The 27,223-nt window shown below is 46.7% G+C and overlaps 2 protein-coding genes across 7 annotated transcripts in view; one reads left to right on the forward strand and one right to left on the reverse strand.

Annotated features, from left to right (window-relative positions):
- The window catches only part of JMJD1C (jumonji domain containing 1C), a 348,731-nt gene that overhangs the window by 149,358 nt on the left and 172,150 nt on the right, over positions 1 to 27,223 (reverse strand). The gene's annotated exons all lie outside the window — the stretch shown is intronic.
- Positions 2,504 to 4,355, forward strand: LOC135972744 (uncharacterized). Its single transcript, XM_065551893.1, has 2 exons — positions 2,504 to 3,163; positions 3,756 to 4,355. Exons 1-2 carry the CDS (start codon positions 2,623 to 2,625, stop codon positions 4,217 to 4,219), a joined length of 1,005 nt encoding a protein of 334 aa, XP_065407965.1. The 5' UTR covers positions 2,504 to 2,622; the 3' UTR covers positions 4,220 to 4,355.

A 27,223-nucleotide genomic window follows, 5' to 3' on the forward strand; every position in this document is an offset into this window, starting at 1 on the left:
TGAAATATGAGGGTATGAAGTTCATAGAGTGGCTATGTTCAGGTGTGGAGTATAATGAGTGGATATGATGATGAGGATGGATTGACCCTCATTTGGTGAGATTTAATGTTCAGGGAGTTTATGGTTCCAGTTCATATGATCCAATCCCTTGGTCCCTTTCTCGTAGTGGGAGAACGATGTCACTCTGGACCATGCCTCCTGGTACTGTCAGTGGCTGGCGATGTGCTCGATGTAGATGTCCCTGGACCATTTGATGGCGTCTGAGACCATGAGGCGCCGCATGAGCCGTTCGTAGCGTCGACCGATCCCGCAGGTCTGCAGCACACGCTCGTTGCAGGGCTCCCAGGCGCCCAGGGCTCCGACAATCAGGGCGTCCATCTGCACCTCGTAGCCCTTCGCTCTCAGGGTGTCAGCCAGGGGGGCGTACTTTTCCAGCTTACGAGCTCGGGCTTCGCAAAATGCCGAGGTCCTGTTCTCAAAGGAGACCGTGACATCAACGAGGATGATCTTTTTCTGGGCCTCGTCGGTGACGATCAGTCAGGTCGTAGCTGGATGTCTGTTCCGGGGATGGTGCAGTTCATGGAGATCTCCCCCAGGCGTGGCACAATGGCTTTCACCAGGCGGTTCTGGATGGCATTGTGGCGCAGCTGCCAGGCTCTGGAGTGGAGTTTGCAGCTGCACAGGACGTGGGGCAGGGTCTCATTGGAGTAGCCGCATTTCCTGCAACGCTTGTCTCGGTTCCCGTGGCGGATGGCTCCGTTGAGCAGGACGCAGTTGAGCCGGGCACGGTGGATGAACCGCCAGTCGGCGAAACGGGTGAAGCCGCCCCCAGCAAGGAAGTGGTTGCTTGCGTCCCACTTGCTGGTCAACTCAAAGGCTTTACCCTGGTCCGGTTTACGCTTCAGGGTTTCCACGTACAGCAAGTGGATGGCGGCCTTCAGAGTCCTCTCCACCAAGCCCCTGGCGTTCAGGGTGACAATGGTGTTGTCGTTGGACCTGATGTGCGGCACCCGGACTCCCAGCTCCTGGCGCTCCTCGCACCACTCCCAGCGGCAGCCAATGCACTTCCCTGGGCGATGCGTAGCGAGTGCGGGACCACAGTGAAGCGATGTCACGCCTGACACGTCCAAATTCCCCATCCAGGGAGCCGCTCAGGGAGATGGCGATGTCTCGGTTGGAGGGAGCTCTGCTGATCCGCTTCTCTGTCGCATCACGCAGGGCATTCGCCGCGATGTTCCTTACTGTGGTGTCGGGACACGTCAGCAGGCGGAAGGCGTGGGTGATCACTGCGACGTCGCACAGGTCACCCATGCGGGGGACGTTGGCGCCGCCGTGCCTGTGGGAGATGTAGACCAGCTCGTTGCTGGCTCTCTGGGGAAGGAACAGCCACTTCTTCACCAGCTTCCGGATGATCTTGTCTGCCTTGTTGAGGGGCACCTTCGCCACAGCAGATCCCCTTAGGGTGAACGAGATGCGTGGGATCAGGAAGGTGTTCAGGGCCTTTATCTTCTGCCACGGTGCCAGCAGGGAGGCATCAATCTTGGCGGCGTCCTGCAAGATCTCCTGGATGGTGTCCTCGGGTGTCTGCCGGACACGGAAACCTGTTGGCATGCCAAGGTGCTGGTATGCTTGCCCCTCTGCCAGGGGGATGACGGGCTCACCCTGGATCTGGAACCCCGTTGCCTGCACCGAATCCCTTTTGCTGCTGTCAATGTGCAGAGTTGCACACTTCTTCGCATTGAAGCAGAGCCCCATCCAGTCAGTAGCTCGGCTGGTGGCATCTAGCATACCTTGGAGCTCTCTAGGTCGTCCGCGGTCAGGACCAGATCGTCCGCGTAGGCCAGAATGCTGATTTTCTTGCCGTGCAGGTCAAAGCCGGTCGGGCCGCTGGAGATGGCTCGGATGAGCGGTTCCATGGACAGGTTGAAGATGATGGGGCTAAGGGGGCATCCTTGTTTCACGCTGCGGCGGATGGGGATGGCATCCGTCTCTCCATCTTTGGCGCAGATGGTAGTGGTGCAGTCCTTGTAGAGGTCCCAGAGGATCTGGATGAAGGTTTCTGGCATCCCGAACTCTCCCAGGGTGGCAAAGATGTGATGGTGAGGTATGGACCCAAAGGCGTTGGTCAGGTACAATCTTGTCTCTTCCCCTTCATTCTCTACTTATCTGTTCTTATACCACTGAATACAACTGCCAAATGTCTCACAACTAAGCCAACTTTCACAGCTTTAAACTTAGGCCTGGTCTACACTACGGGTTTAGGTCGACTTTAGCAGCGTTAAACCGAATTAAGCCTGGACACGTCCACACAACGAAGCCCTTTCTTTCGACTTAAAGGGTCCTTTAAACCGGTTTCTTTACACCACCTCTGACGAGGGGATTAGCGATAAAACCGGTCTTTGCGGGTCGGAATTGGGGTAGTGTGGACGGAATTCAACGTTATTGGCCTCCGGGAGCTATCCCACAGTGCTTCATTGTGACCGCTCTGGACAGCACTCTCAACTCAGATGCACTGACCAGGTAGACAGGAAAAGACCCGCGAAGGTTTGAATTTCATTTCCTGTTTGCCCAGCGTGGAGAGCACAGGTGACCCCGCAGAGCTCATCAGCACAGGTAACCGTGATGGAGTCCTCCCAGGATCGCAAAAGAGCTCCAGCATGGACCGAACGGGAGGTACGAGATCTGCTCGCCATATGGGGAGATGAAGCAGTGATAGCTGAACTCCGTAGCAATAAAAGAAATGGAAAAGTATTAGAAAAGATCTCCAAGGCCATGAAGGACCGAGGCCATAACAGGGACACACAGCAGTGCCGCGTGAAAATTAAGGAGCTACGGCAAGCTTACCACAAAGCCAGAGAAGCAAACGGAAGGTCCGGGGCAGAGCCGCAAACTTGCCGCTACTACGCGGAGCTGCATGCGATCCTAGGGGGTGCAGCCACCACTACCCCAACCGTGTGCTATGACTCTCTCACTGGAGAAACACACAGGGAAGACGGTTCGGGGAACGAGGAAGATGAGGATGGAGGTACTGTAGGTAGCTCACAGCAGCAAGGAAGCGGAGAAACCGGTTTCCCCAACAGCCAGGATATGTTTGTGACCCTGGACCTGGAACCAGTAACCCCCGAACTCACCCAAGACCCTCAGGGCACACAGGAGACCTCTGGTGAGTGTAACTTTGTAACTATTTGTAAACATTACCAAAAAAAAGCAAGCGTGTTTAATGATTACTTTGCCCTGGCAATCGCGGCCAGTACATCTACTGGAAAAGTCTGTTAACGTGTATGGGGATGGAGCGGAAATCCTCCAGGGACATCTCCAGAAAGCTCTCCTGGTTGAAATGGGGTGATTTTATTAAGGGGACATTCAGAGGCGCCGTTCCTGCTCTTCTGACCAGAAATGTTCACCGCTGTTAACCACGCGGTGGGGGGAGGGCTGAAGTGATCATCCCAGAGAATCGTGTGTGTGTGTGTGGGGGGGTTTACTTGTGTTTGTGCCGCATGTTAACCGGGAAACCGCAGCCCCCTCCTTTTACATTGAAACCCCATTTTAAATGGACAACCCAATTCATCCTTGATATGGGAAATGCGCTGCTGTTTGCAACCTTTCCCGCATGTTAAGAAGGTTAAAAAAGCCAAAACACTGTGGCCTACGATGGCTGCCTGCAAGCCGAAATATGCGACCTTGTAATGAAAGAGTGTACCCACTGTTCTCTAAAATGTGTCTTTTTTAACCACCTCTCCCTTCTCCTCCGCCAGCTGCAAATGTTTCTCCTTCGCAGAGGCTCGTGAACATTAGAAAGAGAAAACGTAGGACGAGGGACGAGATGTTCACGGAGCTGCAGATGTCCGCCCAGGCTGATAGAGCACAGCAGAATGCGTGGAGGCAGTCAATGTCGGAGATGAGAAAAGCCCAATATGAAAGAGAGGAGAGGTGGCGGGCTGAATCGCGGGAAGAACAGAGCAAGTGGCGGGCTGAAGACGATAGGTGGCGTCAGCTTGCAGACAGACGGCAAGAGGCAATGCTCCGTCTGCTGGAGCATCAAACTGATATGCTCGAGCGTATGGTTGAGTTGCAGGAAAGGCAGCAGGAGCAGAGACCGCCGCTACAGCCCCTGTGTAACCAACAGCCCTCCTCCCCAAGTTCCATAGCCTCCTCACCAAGACGCCCAAGAACACGGTGGGGGGGGCCTCCGTCCACCCAGTCACTCCACCCCAGATGATCGCCCAAGCATCAGAAGGCTGGCCTTCAATAAGACTTAAAGTTTTAAAATGCAGTGTGTCCTTTTCCATCCCTCCTCCCCCACCCATCCCAGGCTACCTTGGCAATTATCCCCCTACCTCTGTAAGGAACTAATAAAGAATGCATGAATGTTAAAAAAAATGACTTTATTGCCTCTGCAAGCGGGAGGGGAGGGTGGGGTGGGGTGGTTGGTTTACAGGGAAGTAGAGTGAACCGGGTCGGGGGGGGGGGGTTTGGAGGGTTCATCAAGGAGAAACAAACAGAAGTTTCACACAGTAGCCTGGCCAGTCACAAAACTTGTTTTCAAAGCTTCTCTGATGCGCACCGCGCCCTGCTGTGCTCCTCTAACCGCCCTGGTGTCTGGCTGCGCGTAATCAGCGGCCAGGCGAGTTGCCTCAACCTCCCACCCCGCCATAAAGGTCTCCCCCTTACTCTCACAGATATTGTGGAGCGCACAGCAAGTAGCAATAACAATGGGGATATTCTTTTCGCTGAGGTCTGAGCGAGTCAGTAAGCTGCGCCAGCGCGCTTTTAAACGTCCAAATGCACATTCCACCACCATTCGGCACTTGCTCAGCCTGTAGTTGAACAGGTCCTGACTCCTGTCCAGGCTGCCTGTGTACAGCTTCATGAGCCATGGCATTAAGGGGTAGGCTGGGTCCCCAAGGATCACGATAGGCATTTAAACATCACAAGTCACAAAGCAAGTCACAAAGTTCCATGAAAGTGCCCTTACGCATGCGAAAGTTTCGCAGCCACTGGGAATCGTCCCATACCTGCAACACGATGCGGTCCCACCAGTCTGTGCTTGTTTCCCGGGCCCAGAATCGGCGTTCCACGGCATCAACCTGCCCCAGTGACACCATGATTTCCACATTGCTGGGGCCTGTGCCTTGTGAGAGGTCTATGTCCATGTCAATTTCCTCATCACTCTCGTCGCCGCGCTGCAATCACCTCCTCGCCTGGTCCGGGTTTCGCCTTGGCATGTCCTGGCTCTGCATATACTCCAGGACAATGCGCGTGGTGTTCATAGTGCTCATAATTGCCGCGGTGATCTGAGCGGGCTCCATGATCCCAGTGCTAGCTATGGCGCCTGGTCAGAAAAAAGGCGCGAAAGTAGTATCTGATGGACCAGGAGAAGGAGGGAGGGCGGGAGGGAGGGAGGGCCGAGTGACGACATGGGGTACAGGTACAGGAACAGGGAGAAACACAAACAACTGTCACACAGAATGGTCCCCCCAAAGATTAAACTGAAAACCCTGGGCTTAGCAGGCCATTGATTTCACGGAGGAAGGGGAAGCAAATGAATACAGAACAAATCTATTTTTTACATCTTAAGCTGGCAGCCGACGGTGCAGCATGAGTGATAGCCTCTCCAGTATGACGATGACGGATACCAATCATAAAATACCATCATCTGCCAAAAGGCAAGGGGCTGCTGCTGTGTAGCAATGCAGCCCCACGTCTGCCAGCCCCACGTCCGCCAGCACCCAGCATCGCCCTCGGCCTCTTCTGGGTGCTTAGCAGACAATACTAGGCAATTGGCAGAAAATAGTATATTACGACTGGTAGCCATCATCATCGAAACAGTAGCATGTCTGCCCAGGTGGCCATGATTGACAGCCACACCAATACGATGACGACGGGTACCAGTCATAATATACCATCGCCTGGCAAGGGGATGGTGCAATGCAGCCCTACTGCTGCCAGCCCCATGCCTATCACCCATGCTACACCGTCTACCGCCAAAAGGCAGTTAGCAGCTGCTGCTGTGTAGCAATGCAGTCCCACATCTGCCAGCACCCAGAGGACATATGGTGACGGTGAGCTCAGCTGAGCTGAGCGGGCTCCATGCTTGCCGTGGTATGTTGTCTGCACAGGTAACCCAGGTAAAAAGGCGCGAATCTATTGTCTGCGTTGCTGTGACGAGGGGGGAGGGGCCTGACGACATGTACCCAGAACACCCCGCGACACTGTTTTGCATCATCCGGGCATTGGAATCTCAACCCAGAATTCAAAGAAAAGGCGCGAACCGCTTCTCGGCTCTCTGAGCTGTGGCGCAAACGTAGTATCTGACGGACTAGGGGAAGGAGGGAGGGCGGGCCGAGTGACGACATGGCGTACAGGCACAGGGAATTAAAATCAAGAACGGTGGCTGTGCATCAGGGAGAAACACAAACAACTGTCACACAGAATGTTCCCCCCAAAGATTAAACTAAAAACCCTGGGCTTAGCAGGCCGTTGATTCGATGGAGGGAGGGGGAAGCAAATGAATACAGAGCAAATCTATTTTTTACATCTTAAGACGACGGTGCAGCGTGACTGATAGCCCTCGGCATCTTTCTGGGTGCTTGGCAGCAAATACGGGGCGGCGTATGACGATGGTCTTCAGGCCTATTGCACAATCGGCTGCTCGGGGAAGACTCTGCTAACGTGCAATGACCCGACTTGTAATAGGACGGCTAATAGTCGTAATACACCATTTACTGCCAAAAGGCAAGCCCCACGGCTGCCAGCACCCAGATCGCCGATGAAGGCTACCAGTCTACTGCACCGTCTACCGCCAAAAGGCAGTTAGCAGCTGCTGCTGTGTAGCAATGCAGTCCCACGTCTGCCGGCACCCAGAGGACATATGGTGACGGTGAGCTCAGCTGAGCGGGCTCCATGTTGTCTGCACAGGTAACCCAGGTAAAGAGGCGCGAATCTATTGTCTGCCGTTGCTGTGACGGGGGAGGGAGGGGCCTGACGACATGTACCCAGAACCGCCCGCGACACTGTTTTGCATCATCCGGGCATTGGGATCTCAACCCAGAATTCAAAGGGGCGGCGGAGACTGCGGGAACTGTGGGATAGCTGTGGGATAGCTACCCATAGTGCAATGCTCCGGAAGTCGACGCTAGCCTTGTACTGTGGACGCGGTCCGCCGACTAGAGCACCTAGAGCATTTTATTGTGTGGACACACACAATCGGCTGTATACAACCGATTTCAATAAAACCGGCTTCTATAAATTTGAACTAATTTCGTAGTGTAGACCTACCCTAATTCTCACTTAACTCTTTCTAAACCCCTCTCACTGCTTAGTTTACCTTTATGCTGCCAACCCCTGACAACCATCTCTCTTCCACAAACCCTTCTTTCACTTCTTCCTTCCCATTTTTATCCTGCTGATCAGGATTTCGACTTCTTCAAAATCAAAATTGAAAATATTCAGCTCTCTCACCTCATATTTCAGTTTCCTTTCTTTCACATTTCTGTCATTAACTCTTAAGTTCTCTTCTACGCTTTGCTTCTAAACTTTCAAACTGTCATCATGACCCCCTCCCTTCCAACCAAATACCATTTCAGATTCCCTATTTCCCCTCACTTTCTCTTCTCTAACCAAGTTCTTTTCCCTCTACATTCAGTCTTATTGTCCCTGCCCTCTCAGATTTAACATACTATGTAAAACAAGAGCCCCTCAAATCCATTTCAAACTTTCCCTTCTCCTTTGTCACCAAAATCAGGGAGCATATTTACATGAAAACAAGGCAAACCCCCTTCTCTGACTATCTGATGATTCCTTTTAAAGATAGTTTCAGTCCTCTCCACTCCAGTAAAACCACTCCTCACAAAGGTAACGAACGACTCACTAACTAAATCAAAAGGGCACCTCTTTCTAATCCTTCTTGATCTACCAACTGCCTTGGACATGACTGATCCTTTTTTGGTTTCCATGCCTCTGTGTTCCCTTGGATCTCCTTCCTATTTTACTGACTGTTTCTTCAATGTCTCCTTTAGTGACCTTTCAATCCCCTTCCTCCCCTCCATCTCTCGGCATTCCTTTTGAGTTTTCTGATTGATCACCTCTTGTCTCTCCATATCATGAAATCCTTCTCTCCTGCATATCTTCACCCATGTCTGTCTGCTTACCCTTTTCTCCACCTACTTTGTTCCATCCAAACCTCCTGCTTCACCACTCCCTTATTTCCTCTCTACCATTCTCATCTTTACACGGATTTGCTGGTTCTGGTTGGTGAAATCACAGACCACCACCTCATATTGATTTAGGTGAGCTTCCACTGGGAAAAAAAACAGGCATCACATATCCGCATCAGATTCTGGAAATATTGCCGAACAAGAGAAATACCCCTTCAACCTTTTCTTTGATTTGGCCATAACCAGTACGAATCCAAACAGAGCCAGAGAAGGCACTAAAGTGGGGGCTTCCTAAATGCTATCAAGCAATGGACCTAGAACAAGAGGACAAGGATCCACTTAAACATCACACAAATCCTCTAACCCTTCTGCCTTACCAGAGATAGGTCATAGTTCAGGGGGCTGCTGGAGGGAGGGAACAACAGGCTAGAATAGTGGCTGCAGAGCAGTTCTGTGGACGGGGAGGAGTGTCTCGGTCATCTTTCCCCCACCTCCAGGCTACCAAGGCCCAGAGTTATCTGAGTTGGGCAGTGGAGGCTGGGGGTTGGGCACACGGACAAGGTTAAGGGGGTGCATGAGGTAAAAAGTTTGGGGATGGGGACCATTGGCCTAGAAAGAGGTTTTGGGTCTGGTGCTGCCTTAAGAGGCTTGGGGCTATAAGCAAAGAAGCCATCCCATTTCTGGTTCTTCCTGCATTTGGAAACACAAGACTTTATAAATTCCTTGAAAACAGATAAGACTGCATAAAAGAAAATACTGGACCTCAATTTCTACTCCCAATTGGAACATCCCTGGAGCTCCAAACTTTAACTAGCCACTTGGGTCAAAAAGCATACATGTAATTATAAAGCAATCAAAGATAAGCCAATAACTCCTGACCAACATACATTTGTACAGGTATTAGTTAAATGCAATTATGGAAGCAGTGATACTTAGAATTTGAAGTGAATTATTTATTATGAACATGTTTCATTATAATACATTTTACATATTTGTAATATTGAAATGAAGTATGTATAATAAGAGTTCTTCTAGAAATAGCTGTGTTTTTACATAGCAAGGCGTTGTAAACTTGTTAACTTTCTAAAAAATAAAATTAAAACAACCAGATTTGAGTGTGAGAGCTTAATGACATTTGATCCATGTTGTCCTTCAAATATATTTGGGGCCAACCTCTTCCTGCCATGACACTTTTCCTTCCATTAAGATGGCCACCCATGCCTCGTACTCAAGTCTCAATTTGGTGCACAGATTGTTTTTAAAATATTCACTCATCTTTGGAGATCTTATTTTCTGCCCAACCCCAAAGACATCCAGTTTTCAGCAACTCCAAGGAAGGTACAAGGCCCTTATTCTTTTCTGTACAAAAAGCAAGACTTTTGAATTGCAACTATTCTTTATGAATGAAACTGCACTTTTCTTCTGAAGCAGCCTTTGGCCTCATACAACTCTAACTACTTAAAGTCTAGTTTCTGGGGTCAGACTAAAATCTGAGAAGATCTATTAACTTTCTTATCAATGTTTTCCCCTAGACTGTCATCTGGCCACTTTAAAATCATCTTGAGGATGTGTGTCATGGAGGTGCAGAGTTGTTTTGCTAACTGACTGGCAGGCAGACCAGATGTGTCATCACCTCCTACTTTCCAGTATAAAAGATTAGGAATCTCTTTAAGACAGAGAGAAAAGATGTAAGGTCCTGTAAAGAAAAATTCTAGGAACAGTACTCTCAGGAAGGAGCTCAGATTGATGCTATTATTAAAAATAATGGAAACCCACAGGACAGGGGGTGTGATTTTGGACAAACAATCCATTGTGTCAGTGCAATGTTGAAAGCAGGATTGGAACCTCATTCATTTATTCTTACGTGAAGTTGGAAAGTAATGAAGATATCACTCTAAAAGCTCCCGAATAATATAACATTATCAACTTTTCCATAACAGAGACCTTGCTGGATAAACACAGCTTCTCCTTTCAGAAAAGGAAAAGGGGGGCAGATGGCAATGTAACTATTTCTCACCAAACAGGTTATTTATTTTTATACATTCATTCATCTTCAAACTATATAATCAAAATATGAATAATTTTGTACTATGTGAGGAAATCCTGGCTAGCCCTGTAGTTATATACTTTCCATTATAGAACCTTGATTTCAGTGATCTATAAAACTTTACCAAACTTTAAGTGCCTGAGCTGAAATTTTCGAGGCTGAGCATCTGCCTCTGGCTGAGTTAATTTATGTTGAAGTGTCAGCAAAAAATATTCAGCCGTTCATCAGAGAAAAATATACTGTTTTGTCCAAGTTAAAAAATTAGTACAACTGTTTCATTAAGAAGCTCTAGTGCCTTCATATTTTATAACAGACTGGAAATTTTGCCCACTTTTAGCTAAGTTATAAGCCTCTCAAAATCACAGTTTGGAGAGATTTGGGAGAGATTTGTGGGGAACTGGCAGCTAATTCTCTGAAGATTCTTTCTGCACTGAGCATGTTCAATTTTTTTGTTTTTTGTTTTTGTAAAAATGGTTCCATTAGGTATGTAGTATTCCAAATGAGATTTTCCTAGACAACTAGTGACAAAAAATAGTAATAAATAGGGAATCTGCACTGCAAGTAGATTTATTCAAGTATCCCAATTTACAAGTAAAAAAATCCAACATCTTCCTTGTTTGATATGGAGTTTAGCAATGCAAATTCAAGGAATCTAACAAGCAATGACCAGAAGATAAAAACCAAAGAAGGTACATTATTAATGAACTAAGAACTCTGCAGCCAAAAATTACAGACAAGAACCCCTACTCATTTTATCTCTAAAATTGGAATAAAAGAAGTGACTTCCACTTTACCGATTTATAGTTCTGTGTCAGAGTTTTCTTTCAGCTCAAGAAAATAATGGATCTAGTTATGTAAGTCTTAAACCTCTAATGTGCAAAATCCTCCTTTACCTCACAGCCATATAAGATCCTTGCAATAAATTCACTTAGAATGCCGAACCTGCAAAAAAGGTGACCTATTTTTGATCAGTCAAGAAATTCAAACAATGAGTCACACACACCCTTTTAGTCCTGTCTGAATAAAAAGCCTAAACTCTCACTACAAACATCAGGTTCTCTTTCTCAAAAGCTGGACTGGGAGAGAAAGGAGGCAAGAATACTTCCTGATTAATACAAGATGAGCAGATTTTGAGAAGGAAGTACAACTGTGCTTAGAACTACTTTTCTAATTAAAAATAGTAATATATCTGTGTAAGAGAATACATTTAATTTTTCCCAGGAGAGACTGCCAGATTTGTCCTAAATCTGTGAAAAAGAAAATGTATTCATGCTTACCTTCAAGTTTCCTTCCTTTGAATAATAAGGTCCACAAATACAGCTTCCTGCAAAGAAAGGGATCAGCCAAAACACAGAAAGAAATTGACATTTGAGTTTATTTCATTAGGGGGGAAAATCCACATGCTCTGCTTTAAGTAACTATTGTTTTCTTCTTCCACCTATAGAGAATTCATTCTCTAATTTAGGAAAGTAGGATAGAATTATCCTAGCTGTGCAAGTTGTCTTAACTCAAGGAACTTCCAGGGGAAGAGAATTTTTCTACTACCCATGACTGCCTGGTCTGTTTCTGCCCTCAAGCTGCAAGCAGACTGAAGTATCCATTGTAAGGTATGTGTATGTTAACATGATGATGAAATACTTATTTCCAACGAAAAAACGGACAACCTTTATTTTCAAAGAAGATATTACATTAAGTCTTTATGTTCAGAGGCATCACCCCTCTTTTGAGGACAGCAATGCACTATTGAAAAGACAGAACCAACAATCAAAAGCACAGTCAGCAGAAGAGCTTTTGAGTCCTCATGTCCCACAAGGAAGTACATAACTGTTTCATTGTAAAAATAGATAGTCTTTAAAGAGAACCATGGCACAGTTTTTCTTATGCTCTATTTTTAAACAAAAAGAAAAATGGAAAGGGTGTGTGTGTCTCTGTGTGTGTGTGTGTAAGGGTATGTCTACACTACGAAATGAGGTTGATTTTATAGAAGTCAATCTTTAGAAAGCAATTTTATACAGTCATCATATACATCCCCACTAAGCGCAGTAGGTCGGCCGAGTGCGTGCTCAATACCATGCCTTGCATCAACTCACAGAGTGTTGCACTGTGTGGGTAGCTATCCCACAGTCCCCGCTGCCCAGTGGAATTCTGGGTTAAACTCCCAATGGCTGATGGGGCAAAAACATTGTTGCGGGTGGTTTTGGGTACATGTCGTCACTCTCCCCTCCCTCCCTCCTTGAAAGCAACGGCAAACAATCATTTTGCGCCTTTTTTCCCGGGTTATCTATGCAGACGCCATAGCACGGCAAGTATGGGGGCCACTCCACTCAGCACTGCTGTGAGGAGCATTGTCAGCACCTCACGCATTATCCTGCAGTATGTGCAGAGCCTGGCTAGGAGCCGCCAGCACGAGGAGGATTTTGATGAGGACATGGACATTCCTGAAAGCACGGGCTGTGGCAATTGGGACATCATGGTGGCACTGGGGCTGGCTGATACAGTGGAATCCTGATTCTGGACCTGGCAAACAAGCACAGTCTGGTGGGACCGCATAATTTTGCGGGTATGGGATGATTCCCAGTGGCTGCAAAACTTTTGCATGCATAAGGCCATTTTCATGGAATTTTGTGACTTGCTTTCCCCCACCCTGAAGTGCAGGAATACCAAGATGAGACCTGCCCTGACAGTTGAGAAGCGAGTGGCGATAGCCCTGTGGAAGCTTGCAATGCCTGACTGCTACCAATCAGCCGGGAATCAATTTGGAGTGAGCAAATCTATAGTGGGGGCTGCTGTGATCCAAGTAGCCAAAGCAATCAGTAACTTTCTGCTAACAAGAGTAATGACTCTGGAAAACGTGCAGGTCATAGTGGATGGCTTTGCTGCAATGGGGTTCCCTGTGGTGGGGCGATAGACAGAATGCATATCCCTATCTTCACACCGGACCACCTTGCCAAACAGTACATAAACCACAAGGGGTACTTCTCAATGGTGCTGCAAGCGCTGGTGGATCACAAGGGACATTTCACCGACATCAACGTGGGATGGTCGGGAAAGGTGCATGATGCTCGCATCTTTAAGAACTCCGGGCTGTTTGAAAAGCTGCAAGAAGGGACTTTCTTCCCAGACCAGAAAATTATCGTTGGGGATGTTGAAATGCCTATAGTTATCCTTGGGGACCCAGCCTACCCCTTGCTCCAATGGCTCATGAAGCCGTACACAAGCAACCTGGACAGTAGTAAGAAGCAGTTCAACTGTAGGCTGAGCAAGTGCAGAATGGTGGTAGAATGTGCCTTTGGACGTTTAAAATCCCGCTGGCGCTGTTTGCTGAGTAGGTTAGACCTCAGCGCAACCAATCTTCCTATTGTTATTGCTGCTTGCTGTGTGTTCCATAATATCTGAGAGAGTAAGGAGACGTTTATGGTGGGGTGGGAGGTTGAGGTAAATCGCCTGGCAGCCAATTTTGAACAGCCAGACATCAGGGCGATTAGAAGAGCACAGCTAGGCGCGCTGCACATCAGAGAGGCTGTCATAACTATAAAGGGAAGGGTAATAGCTGTCCTGTGTACAGTACTATAAAACCCCTCCTGGCCAGAGACTCCAAAATCCTTTTCCCTGTAAAGGGTTAAGAAGCTCAGGTAACCTGGCTGGCATCTGACCTAAAGGACCAATAAGGGGACAAGATACTTTCAAATCTTGGGGGGGGAAGGCTTTTGTTTGTGTTCTTTGTTTGGGAGTGTGTTCGTTCTCGGGACTGAGAGGGACCAGACATCAATCTAGGTTCTCCACATCTTTCTAAACAAGTCTCTCCTATTTCAAACTTGTAAGTAAATAGCCAGGCAAGGCGTCTTAGTTTTACTTTGTTTCTCAACTTGTAAATGTACCTTTTACTAGAGTGTTTATCTTTGTTTGCTGTACTTTGAACCTAAGACTAGAGGGGAGTCCTCTGAGCTCTAAGTTTGATTACCCTGTAAGGTTAATTTCCATACTGATTTTACAGAGATGATTTTTACCTTTTTCTTTAATTAAAAGTCTTCTTTTTAAGAACCTGATTGCTTTTTCCTTGTTTTAAGATCCAAGGAGTTTGGATCTTGATTCACCAGGAGTTGGTGAGAGGAAGGAGGGGGATGGTTAATTTCTCCCTGTTGTAGATCCCAGGGGGGTTGGAACTGATTCACCAGGAGTTGGTGGGAGGAAGGAGGGGGAATGGTTAATTTCTCCTTGTTTTAAGATCCAAGGGGTTTGGATTTGTTTTCACCAGGGATTTGGTGAAGGTTTTTTCAAGGTTTCCCAGGAAGGGAATCCATTGAAATGGTGGCAGCCAAACCAGAGCTAAGCTGGTAGTTAAGCTTAGAAGTTTTTCATGCAGGCCCCTACATTTGTACCCTAAAGTTCAAAGTGGGGATCCAGCCTTGACAGAGGCTTTGAAAAACAGTATAATGACTGGCCAGGCTACGGTGTGAGAGTTGTGTGTGTTTCTCTTGATGCAAAACCGCACCCTTCGTTGAATGTACTTCCCTGTAAGCCAATCTCCCTCCCCATTTCAACAACAGCTGGCAAAGGAAATCAAGTCCATATTGTTTTGAATCCATTGAGTGGCTAGGTGCCCGGCCCTCTCCTCCCCCGCCCCGCATTCTTGGGCATCTGGGTGAGGAGGATATGGAACTTGGCGAGGAGGGCAGGCGGTTACACGGGGCTGCAGCAGGGGTCTGTGCTCTAGTTGCCTTTCCTGCAGCTCCACCAGACGCCTGATCATGTCTATTTGCTCCCCCATTAGCCTCAGCATCTCCTCCTGCATGTTCTGATCATGCTCACTGTATGCTTTCCTGGCCTCTACCGCTGAATGCCTCCATGCATTCAGCTGTACCCTATCAGTGCGGGAGGACTGCATGAACTCGGAAAACGTCATCACGAGTGCGTTTTTTTCACCTTCTAATCTGCGAAAACCTCAGGGATGGAGTTGATACAGGGAGCATAGAAAGGTTTGCACCTGGAGGGGAGGTAAAAAGGGAGAGTACAATTTAAGAAGATACATTTCTGAGAACAAAAGGGAAACTTTTACAGTGAATCAAGCAATTCAAAACACATGTGCTGTCTGCTGTAGGTACAAGGTCACATTTTGCCTTTTATATTGAGCGCCTGCCGGTATGGTGACATCACACATGGCTGGGCAACAGAATTCGGTTTCCAGGCAGCCATGGTAAGCCAAAGGGTACGCGGTGTTGGCTTCTTCCGCCTTCATAACATGTGCGAATGGTTTGGCGTGGTAAAGTGTCCTACCATGGAGGACGAAATAAGGCAGCCCTACCCAGAAACCTTCTGCAAAGGCTTTCAAAGTACCTCCAGGAGAGCTTCATGGAGATGTCCCTGAAGGATTCCCGCTCCATCCCTAGACACATTAACAGACTTCTCCAGTAGCTGTACTGGCCGCGAATGCATCCCAATTCTTCAGGGCAAATCAAACATTAAATACAATTGCTTTTAACTCCTGTAGTGTAGTTACAAATGTGCACTCACCAGAAGTGCCTTCTCCGCCTTCAGGGTCCGGGTACAATTCGCCATGGGAGGATATTGGCTCCAGAGTGATGAAAAGGTCCTGGCTGCCGGGGACAATGGATTCTCCGCTTGCCTGCTGCGCATTCTCCTCCTCATCCACAAAATCCTCCTCCGTGTTGCATGAGACTCCCCCCTTGCAGGTGTCCACGGACAGTGGTGGGGTACTGGTAGGGTCCCCACCTAGAATGGCATGCGGCTGATCATAGAAGCAGCATGTATGGGCTCTGACCCGGAGCGACCGTTTGCCTCCTTTGTCTTGTGGTAGGCTTGCCTGAGCTCCTTAACTTTCACACGGCACTGCTGGGTCTCCATAGTGTAGCCTCTGTCCACCATGCCTTGTGTGCTTTTGGCATATATATCAGCATTTCTTCTGCTGGATTAGAGTTCTGCCTGCACAGATTCTTCTCCCCATACAGCAATCAGATACAGTGTCTCCCGTTCACTCAATACTGGAGCTCGTTTGAGATTCTGGGACTGCACGGTCACTTGTTCTGCTGAGCTCGCCACGTTGACCAAACAGGAAATGTAATTCAAAAGTTCCTGGGGCTTTTCCTGTATACCTGGCTAGTGCATCAGAGCTGAAAGTGCTGTCCAGAGCGGTCACATTTAAGCACTCTGGGATAGCTCCTGGAGGCCAATACTGTCGAATTGCACAAGGCTGCATTTGCACTACCCCCAATTCGATCCAAGAAGGTAGATGTTAGCGCTACTCCCCTTGTCGGGGAGGAGTACAGCAGTTGATTTTAAGAGTCCTTTAGGTTAACGGAACAGGGTTGGTTTTGTAGCCGCATTGCTTATAAAATCAACCTAAATTTGCAGCTAAATTCGACCTAACCTCGTAGCATAGACCAGCCCTAAGTAATACAGAGGGTCACATGATTTTTTTAAATTTTAAATGAATTTTGTACTTGGCTAAGAGGCTAGCTGTTTCAAGTTAAGGGGTTTAACTATTACTAATTAACTAGTCATGAATAAATAAGGAATCAAAGACAACCATTTACTCAATTTGTGTTATAATCAAAATTTCTCAAACAAAATCAGTTACGAGATTAGCAATACCACCAGACATCTCTGGCTTTTAACTCACTGTAGGGAAGAATACAGAAAACAAATTGCCAACCACAGAAGATTTTTCTTAAACTTCATTTTATTCACTACTTTTCTTTCCCTCCCATATCCACTACTCCACCTTAGGTCATTACAATGAGCTTTAAAAAGCTGAGTTTGAAATGGAAAAAAAAAATTTAAGTAGACATGTTGAGTAAAGACTATTCTTACATTGTTGATGCTTTTCACAATACCATTGTCTCATTTCTTTCATCGTTAAATTGCTCCCAGATTGCACACCTCAGAAATATTCCAGAGAACCCTAGAATCCTCCTAAATTTTGGATTCAAAGACTCCAGCTGGTCCTCCACTATCATCTCCTGTTCCACTGTTTATTTCCATTTCAATTTTAATTACAGGCAGATACTCTAAAACAGAAGAACAATTCTACTGAGCTAGTCTGTGGCTCCCAAAAAGCTGGACTGCAATGAAAGCTGGCTGTATATTATCCTGAATTGGAAATGAGGTTGGAAACTATTTGTTCCCTTCCTATGTTGTAAAGGGACAAGCTATTAAGAATTTCTCTTACTAGTACAAGGAAACCTTAACTGCATTTCAGATAGCTGATTTTATAATGTCATGAGAATCTGTAGAGAAACTATTTTAAATTATGCAAAGTAAACCACAAAGCATACAAGAGGAAAAAACAAAATAAAATAACTCTGTAAGAGCTTTAAAAATACTCAGAACAGGCCAGCACTGAACAGAGTGCAGACTTATGCTAAAGAAACAAATCTTCAAATTATAATATATATCTTAACATTCACTCCCACCATGTAATTCAAATATTGAAATCTGACTTTGTACAGCATCCTATAAAGAGAAGTTAGCAAAACATGTTGTTTAAAAAACCTTATAAAACTTTGGTAAGCATTTAAATAATTTTTTCCTATAACTATGATACTTTTAAGAAAGACAGATTTTTCTCATTGATAGTTTCCTCCTTAATTACAGGCTGGTAATTTTGTGTTCCAACTCTTTCGATCATTGCTTTCCTATACATTCTGTGTCACAATTAAAAACAATTTAAAAGAAAAAAAAATTCTTTGAAGGACAGGCATGTGTCTCCTTGAATTTTAAAAGATAATGTAATAAATTATCAAGTATATTTCACCTTTATCTTAAGAATTACTTTATTGGATTCTGTAAAGTACCCTGCAGGCTCTGTCCTTGCATGTTGACTGAAGTATCATTGAAGCTGATGAATGTAAAAGCTGCCCTTCATTGAACACAGCTGTGAGAAACAGTTAAGCTTCTTGGTGAAACAATAGCAGCCTCCATACCATAACACAGGTACATAACATCACCCAAAACAAAGACATTTGAAGTCATTCAGGAATATGAATTATGTGAGAGGGGTTTGGATGGATATTATTTTTAGTAGATGAGGTGGGGGTGCGTGAGTGAGAGAAGCAGAAGAAACACCAAAGAAACTAACAGATGAAACAGAAAGCCAGACACAACCTGAACAAACACTGAGAACATGGCCCTGGGAATAGTCTAGAGAGAGTGCGCTTTTGGTCTGAGTGTTGGCTGAAGGGAACTTGGAGCAAAGAACTCTCTCTTGTTTGATTCCTCCTGTTTTCAGAAACAGGACTGCATCGAAGATACTCTGGCTCCATCATTAATTTCTCCTCCTAACAGAAACAACCCATAGGGCCCCGAAGTTTGGCTAAATGTTCAGGTGGTTCTTTACCACATGAAACACTAATAGGGTTAAATTATGGGTTAAGAGGCAGAGGAAAGGGGAGAAAAATCATACTGACATCCAGCTACTGCGGAGAAGGTACTGTGCTGTGTAAGACATAACAAAACCTGACACAAGGAGCAGGACCAAGGCAAGCAAATGGCACAGTTATGCCCATTTTCCTGAATACATCACCTTTAGGACAATGTGCACAAAAACAAACAACCCCAAACACCACTCCCCACAGCTTTAGCTAACTCCCTAAACATTAGCACTCATTGTGCAAGTAAACAGATGATAGCAGCTTCTTGCATGGTTGTGCTGGAGTAGTGCCCTTTTGGCTTTCTCTGGTGCACCGATACAGAGACAGCCATAATTATACTAATCTATTTTCTTAAGACTTACTGCTAACTTTTTCCATCCCACCCATCAACACCCCCAAAAATATTTCTCGATTTGGAGGGGATGACACATCAGAAGCAGGAAGTCTGTCAACCAATCCATGCAGCCATTGGATGATTGAGGTGCTAAAGGAGCACTTACTGAAGACAAGGCAGTAGCTGAGAAGCTAAGTGAATTCTTTGCATTGGTCTTCACTACAGAGGATATGATGGAGATTCCCACACCTGAAATATTCTTTTTAGATAACAATTCTGAGGGACTGTCCCAGATTAAGATGTCACTAGAGATGGTTTTATAACAAATTGCTACATCCATCAGTAATAAGTCACCAGGACAGGATGTTATTCACCCAAGAATTCTGAAGGAACTCCAATATGAAATTGCAGAACTGCTAATTGTGGTAGGTAAAACCTACCCTTAAAACAGCCTCTGTACCTGATGACTGGCAGATAGATAATATAACGCCAATTTTTAAGAAAACTCCATAGGCGATCCTGGCAATTATAGGCTGGTAAGCCTAATTTCTGTACTAGGCAAATTTGTTGAAACTATCAGACACAGGGATGAACATGGAATGTCAGGAAAGAGTCAACTCTGCTTTTGTAAAGGGTAATCATACCTCACCAATCTACTGGAAGCCTATGAGGCGGGTCAACAAACATGGACAAGGGTGATCCAGTTGATATAGTATACGTGGACTTTCACAAAGCCTTTGACAAGGTCCCTCACTGAAGACTCTTAAGCAAAGTAAGCAGTCATGGGCTAAGATGGAAGGTCCTCTCATGGATCAGTAACTGCTTAAAAGATAGGAAACAAAGGGTAAGACTAACTGGTCAGCTTTCACAGTGGACAGAGATAAATAGCAGGGTCCCCCAAAGATCTATAATAGGACCAATACTGTTCATCATATTCATAAATGATTTGGAAAAAAGAGGTAAACAATGAGGTGGCAAAGTTTGCAGATGATACAAAAAAGTACAGAGAAGGGCAACAAAAAGGATTAGGGGTATGGAACAGCTTCCATATGAGGAGAGATTAAAAAGACTGGAACTGTTCATCTTAGAAAAAATGACTTAGTGGATGCTGTGGAGAATGTGAAAAATGAAGTGTTATTTATTTATCCCTTCACATAACACAAGGACAAGGGGTTGCCCAATTAAACTGATAGGCAGCAGGTTTAAAAGAAACAAAAGAAAGTACTTGTTCCCACAATGCACAGTCAATCTGTGGAACTCATTGTGAGGGCCACACGCATAACTCGGTTAAAAAAATAATTAGGTAAGTTCATGGAGGATGGGTCCATCAATAGCAATTAGCCAAGCTGCTCAGGGACGGAACCCCATGCTCTTGGTGTCCCTAAGCCTCTGACTACCAGAAGCTGGGACTGAATGACAGGGGATGGATCACTCGATAATTGCCCTGTTCTGTTCATTCCCTCTGAAGCATCTGGCCTCAGCCACTATTGGAAGACAGGATAGTGGGCTAGCTGGATCATTGGTCTGCCCCAGTAGGGCCATTTTATTATCTTAACTTCATCTCGCCTTTTTGAATGAGACACTCATTAAAAAAAATTGGCTTGGGTGGGTAGGCCAGACCCGTTATATTCTTTTCCTGTTGCTATGGAGTCTTCTGTTAGAGTGGTGTAGTGTTGACAGTTCACATCTTTCAGAGCTATAATTTCAGGCTGTCTGCAGAATCAGACAGGCATGCTGGCATTAGTTACCCTTGAGTTACATTTCAAACTTCTCACTGCAACTCTGAGATCTTAAAACTTAATTCAAAAAGATTAAAGTAAAGATTCTGCCCTCATCACAAGACTCCAGAAGAGGTGTCCATAGGCATGAGCCTATTGTGTCTATGCCTTAATACAGCCTTGATCTAGCATGCACACACATAGTGAGGCAGTAAGTTTGGAAGAACAGTTACAACTCCACTAAATTTCCCAACACGTGACCCCCAACACAAGAGGAATACTCTTAACTCACAAAAGGAACTTGGGGTAGGTCTGTGAGAAATGTTTTCTAAATCAAAAGCCCAAAGATGCATTGATAGGTGTTATATAAAGACAACAAAACGTTTTGTGCAGTGTGTTTGCCGAATGTGCTCAAGAAGTTTCAAGCAGCTGCCATGCACAATTGATCAGATGACTCCTTTTTCATGTCAGAAGCTGCAAGAGTCTGCAGGACTCTGCAACACAATGACTAATCTGTTTAGCTACAGTGAAAGAGAAATGTTAGAGCTCTGCTTAGGACAGTCTCTGCTAAGAAGCTAAGAGGGTATCATACCACTGTTCTGCCCAAGTATGAAGAAGAGTATTTGTCTCATCCATAACATCCTCAAAGTCCCTACCAGTGAAAGCAGATTCTGCGTAGTGAACAACTTTGAGTCTTCACTGTCTATACTTAGTTTCAGTACAAGTATAAGGTAAGTATACTTACAAGTATAAAATGCGGTGAGGAATTTCCAGTCTATTTCTCAAGTCAGGCTTCTAAAATTTGGCTAGGATTGGATTACTTATATAGTGTAAGAACTATGTCTGGTGATGGTATAGTCTTTCCTGCTCAAATTTCAGCCAGCATCCATCATTAAGGATCTATCAGCACTTGGGAGTACTGAGTTATAACATGCAAATTGGACCCATATCGCCATCTGAGAACATCCTGTGATGTTAATTAGAAGAGTTTGTCAACACCTTACTTCGGGAGGGCCAGACACCAGTATTTTCTTAAAGAACAGGTTGTGAAAGCCTTTGCTCAGGAAACCACCTCTTGGTACTGAGAGCATCATATTATTGTACAGTCCTGAATTACCCATTTTAATGTAAGATTATTAAAGTGGTGGTGGTAAGGCAACTCTGGCAACACCTGGAGTTATGCGATTTCCTGATTCCCTGTCAAGCTTACGTTAGGAATGGCACTGGTTCAGTGACTGCAGTCATCTTGTTGGTTAATAATCTCCTTTGGTGTTTTGCCAGTTCTATCTTTATCATCTGCCTTTGCAACCCCTGACCACATGGTATTGTTCATATGCATGCTGATATTAATTGGGACATAAAGTTGTTCCTGAGTGGCTCCACTTTCTCTTCAAGAGACCCTGAGGATAGTATTAAACTACTGTACCTCTATTTCAAGAGCTCTTTCATGTAGAGTGCCACATGTTTCTTTTTCATCACCCCTCCTCTTCAATATGTATATGAGGCTAATAGTGAAGATATTGAGGCAATGCAAGCTGCAGTGTGCTTTTACCTCTAGATGTTGTAAATCACACTTTTGACTGGTGGAGTTGGTAGGCTTCCCTCAGCATCCAGTAAGATTGAAATGATAGCTAGCTGGCGGAAGCTCAACCTTTATAAGACAAAGGTCTTGTTGACTGACTGAGAAAAAGCCAGCAGAATTGGTGGAATCAACAATTCAGACTCAAACAGGAAGACTTATTTTTTTTTACGGGTCAGGTTCTCATCTAAAGCTAAAATTACAAAAGAAGTGCTGCTGATTGTTTTGTCTCACCATATGCATTAGCTTCCCTGACAAGCTATATTCAGTCCTTCTCAGAATTTTCTGTGGGGGAGACAGTCATTCTCAAGGAAATATTCTCTCTGTATGTCTTCCTTAGCCAGAGGGCAGGAAGTCCTTTAGACTGAAACCCTTGGCTATATATGCAAATTGATGCTGTAGAATCAAATCTCTGATGGAATAAGAAAAGGAAAAAAGTGGAGTGGATTAACTTGCCAGCTACTGAAGCCATACACTATTGAGACTATAGTGGCAAACTTTTAATGTCATAAATCTCATGAATCTTCAGACTTGTCTACATGTCCCTGGAGTCTGTACTAATCGGATCTGATTTGTGCTAGTGCTCTAACTTCCCCATACAGACCATGCTAGCATGCATTGATACACTCTTGTTTAAAACAGGACTACAACTCTGTGCACTAAGAAACATTTAGTGCACACTAGTAGGGCACACTGGGGAATCAGAGCACAACACACTGGTACACTCTCCAGATTGCACCCCTGTAGTCCAGACTCGGGTGAAGCAATCCAGCAAAACCTCACATACAGGTGTAGAATCACTTGGTTGCATTTGAGAAGTGCTGTAGAGGCAAAGCTGATATAGGTACAGGTGAGAGGAACTGGCATTGAAGAGCGTTAACCCTGTGGCTGGAGAGTAATACCACTAGCTGCCAAAGAAAAGAAAATTTCAAGTAAGGCAAAGGCTGAATGTTTATTGCGACTGGCAAACCAACTGACTGCTCTTTAAATAAATATTAGGGCTGTTAATTAATCAGCGTTCACTCACACGATTAACTAAAAATGAATCACGATTAAAAAAATTAATCGTGATTAATCACACAATAAAATACCAATGGAAAATAAATATTTTTGGATGTTTTTCTACATTTTCAAATATTTTGATTTCTATTGCAACAAAGTGTACAGTGCTCACTTTATATTATTTTTATTACAAATATTTGCATTGTAAAAATGATAAACAAAAGAAATAGTATATTTCAATTCACCTCATACAAGTCCCGTAGTGCAATCTCTATCATGAAAGTGTACCTTACAAATGTAGATTTTTGTGCGTGTTATATAACTGCACTCAAAAACAAAACGCAAAAAACTTTAGTGCCTACTTCTTGTTCAGCCAATCGCTAAGACAAACAAGTTTGTTTACATTTACGGGAAATACTGCTGTCTCCTTCTTATTTACAATATCACCTGAAAGTGAGAACAGGTGTTCACATGGACTCTTTTGTAGCCGGTGTTGCAAGGAATTTATGTGCTAGATATGCTAAACATTTGTATACCCCTTCATGCGCTGGCCACCATTCCAGAGGACATGCTTCCATGCTAATGATGCTCGTTAAAAAAATAATGCATTAAATTATATTTGTGAGTGGTATTCTTGGGGGAGAATTGTATGTCTCCTGCTGTTTACCCACATTCTGCCATATATTTCGTGTTATAGCAGTCTCAGATGATGACCCAGCACATGTTCATTTTAAGAATACTTTCACTGCAGATTTGACAAAACGCAAAGGTGGTACCAATGTGATATTTCTAAAAATAGCTACAGCACTAGACCCGGGGTTTAAGAATCTGAAGTGCTGTCCAAAATCTGAGAGGGATGAGGTGTGGAGCATGCTTTCAGAAGTCTTAAAAGAGCAACACTCCCATGTGAAAAAGGACAGTTACCTGTTCCGTAACTGGCGTTCTCAAGATGTGTTGCTCCTGTCTATTCCACGGTAGGTGTGCGTACTCGCCATGTGCACCGGTGCTGGAAGTTTTTCCCTTAGCAGTACCCATACTGGGGGAGCACCGCTGTGACCCCTGGAGTGGTGCCTGTATATCGCGCTATAAGGGGAGCTACGGGCTCCCCCCTTCCTCGGTTCCTTCTTGCCAGACAACTCCGACAGAGGGGAAGGAGGGCGGGGTGTGGAATAGACAGGAGCAACATCTCGAAGAATGCCAGTTATGGAACAGGTAACTGTCCTTTCTTCTTTGAGTGATTGCTCCTGTGTATTCCACAGTAGGTGATTCCAAGCAGTATCTGTTGGAGGTGGGTAGCAGTTCACAATGGTTCGGGATGAAGTACCGCCCTGCTGAACCCGGCGGCGTCCCTAGATTGGGAGACGATCGCGTAATGCGAAGTAAATGTGTGAACTGAGGCCCATGTGGCCGCCCTACAAATGTCCTGGATAGGGACATGGCCGACGTAGGCAGCTGATGAGGCCTGAGCCCTCGTAGAGTGTGACCTTACAATCGGTGGTGGGGGAATCCCTGCCAAATCATAACACGTGCGTATGCACGAGGTGATACAGCGGGAGAGACATTGGGTGGAGATAGGCTGCCCCTTAGCCCGCTCGGCCAAGACAATAGAGTTGAGAGGATTTCCGGAACGGCTTAGTCCGATCCAGATAAAAAGCCAATGCCCTATGCACATCCAACGTGTGGAAGCGGCGTTCCTCGCTAGAGGAGTGGGGTTTGGGACAGAGCATGGGAAGGAAGATTCTCTGCTCCATATGAAAGGCAGAGACCACCTTCGGGAGGAACGTCGGGTGTGGGCGGAGCTGGACTTTATCCCTATGAAAATCCGTACAGGGGAGTTCTGAGGTTAAGGCCCTGAGCTCTGAGACACGTCGGGCCAACGTGATCACCCCTAGGAAGGCCACCTTCCACGAGAGATGTGACCAGGAACACGTGGCCAGAGGTTCAAAGGGGGGTCCCGTGAGCCCGGATAAGACCAGGGTGAGGTCCCATTGTGGCACGGGGGGCCTAGCGTACGGGAACGAACAGTCAAGGCCCTTCAGGAAATGGGAGGTCATCGAGTGGGAGAAGACCGAGTGGCCTTGCACCAGCGGGTGAAAGGCCAATATGGCCGCCAGGTGCACCCAGACCAAGGCAGGTGCCAGTCCCTGGGCCCTAAGGGATAAGAGGTAGTCCAGGATAAACTGGAGAAGTGCGGCAGAAGGAGACACTCCCCGCTCACTCGCTCACCTGGCGAACCTGGACCACTTCGCCACGCACGTCCAATGCATGGACGGCTTCCTGCTTTCCAGAAGGACTAGCTTTACCTGCTCCGATCACCGATTCTCCTCCTCATTCAACCATGGAGCAGCCACGCTGTCAGGTGAAGCGCGGCCAGATTGGGATAGAGGAGGCGCCCCCCGTCCTGGGAGAGAAAGTCCGGGCGGAGCGGCAGCACCCTCGGGGGGGGGGGGGGACGACGACCAGTGCTGGCGGGCCCACACCGGGGCTATGAGAATGACTCTCGCCTTGTCCGCTTTCACCTTTTGAAGGACCTTGGCAATGAGGGGGAACGGGGGAAAGGCACAGAGGAGCTGGCCCGACCAGCTCAGGAGGAACGCATCGGAGATCGCACCTTTCCCCCCCGCCCCGAGCAGAAACGGGGGCAATACTGGTTCTGATGGGTTGCAAACAGGTCGATCTGGGGAGCTCCCCACTCTTGGAAGAGCCAGCGAGTGACCTCCGACTGGAGCGACCATTTGTACTGGGGGGAGAAGACCCTGCTGAGGTGGTCCGCTTGCATATTGCGGGAGGTGAGCCGCCCTCAGGGAGGTATCCCAGGGAGGTATAGGGGCTATACAGAACTCCTATAAGTTCAAGGCTTCCCGGCAGAGGGCTAGGGAGCGTGTCCCGCCTTGCCTGTTGATATAGTACATGGCGGCGGTGTCTGTGAGGACTCTGACCACCTTGCCGTGGAGGTGTGTGAGGAACGCCATGCACGCCAACCGAACCGCCCTGAGCTCCTTGACGTTTATGTGAAGGGGCAAGTCCGGGGCCGACCACGTTCCCTGGGTTTGTACGTCCCCAGTGTGGGCTCCCCAGCCCAGGCCCGAAGCATCGGACATCAGGTCTATGGATGGGTTGGCCTCCCTGAAGGGAACTCCTTGCCACATATTGCTCGGGCAGGACTATAGGAGGGAAGCGAGTATCGGGGACGGGACTGTGAGAACCTTGTCCAGACTGTCCCAAGTCTGGGAGAACTGGGAGGCCAGCCATAATTGGAGGGGCCTCATACGGAGCCTGGCATGGCAGACTACGTAAGTGCACGCCGCCATGTGACACGCCCTCGCCGTGGTAACCGGGAAGGCCGTGACCGAGGCGATGAGATCCCTTAGGGTCTCGAACCTGTCCAGGGGGAGAGAGGCTGTGGCCCTGGAGGAGTCCAGCAGGGCCCCAATGAATGCGCTGAACAGGCACTAATGTCGATTTGGTCTCGCTCACGACCAGGCCCAGATCGGCGCACGTCGAGAGGAGCAGTTCTACGTGGGACTCCACTTCGAAACGGGACTCCCCCTTGAGAAGCCAGTCATCTAGGTACGGGAAGATTTGTACGCCCTCCCGCCTGAAGTAGGCCGCCTCAGACATACATTTTGTGAAAACCCTGGGAGCCGTGGATAGGCCAAAGGGGAGGACTGTGAATTGGTAGTGGTCCATCCCCACCATGAATTGGAGGAAACGTCCGTGTCCCTCGAAAATATGGCCATGAAAGTACGTGTCCTGGAGATCCAGGACCGCGTACCAGTTCCCTGGGTCCAGGGAGGGGACACCATGCAGAACTTGGAACGGGTTAGAAACCTGGTCAGGTTGCGCAGGTCCAGAATAGGCCTGAGACCCCCTTTCGCCTTCGGGATCAGGAAGTATCAGGAGTAGAACCCTTTGCCCTGGAACTGAACTGGTACCTTTTCCACCGCCCCAGGTGGAGCAACCAGTCCACCTCCTGATGCAGGAGGCGGACATGTTCCGG

Source organism: Chrysemys picta, chromosome 7, assembly GCF_011386835.1.
Source record: "Chrysemys picta bellii isolate R12L10 chromosome 7, ASM1138683v2, whole genome shotgun sequence".
In the NCBI taxonomy this organism is placed as follows: Eukaryota; Metazoa; Chordata; order Testudines; family Emydidae; genus Chrysemys; species Chrysemys picta.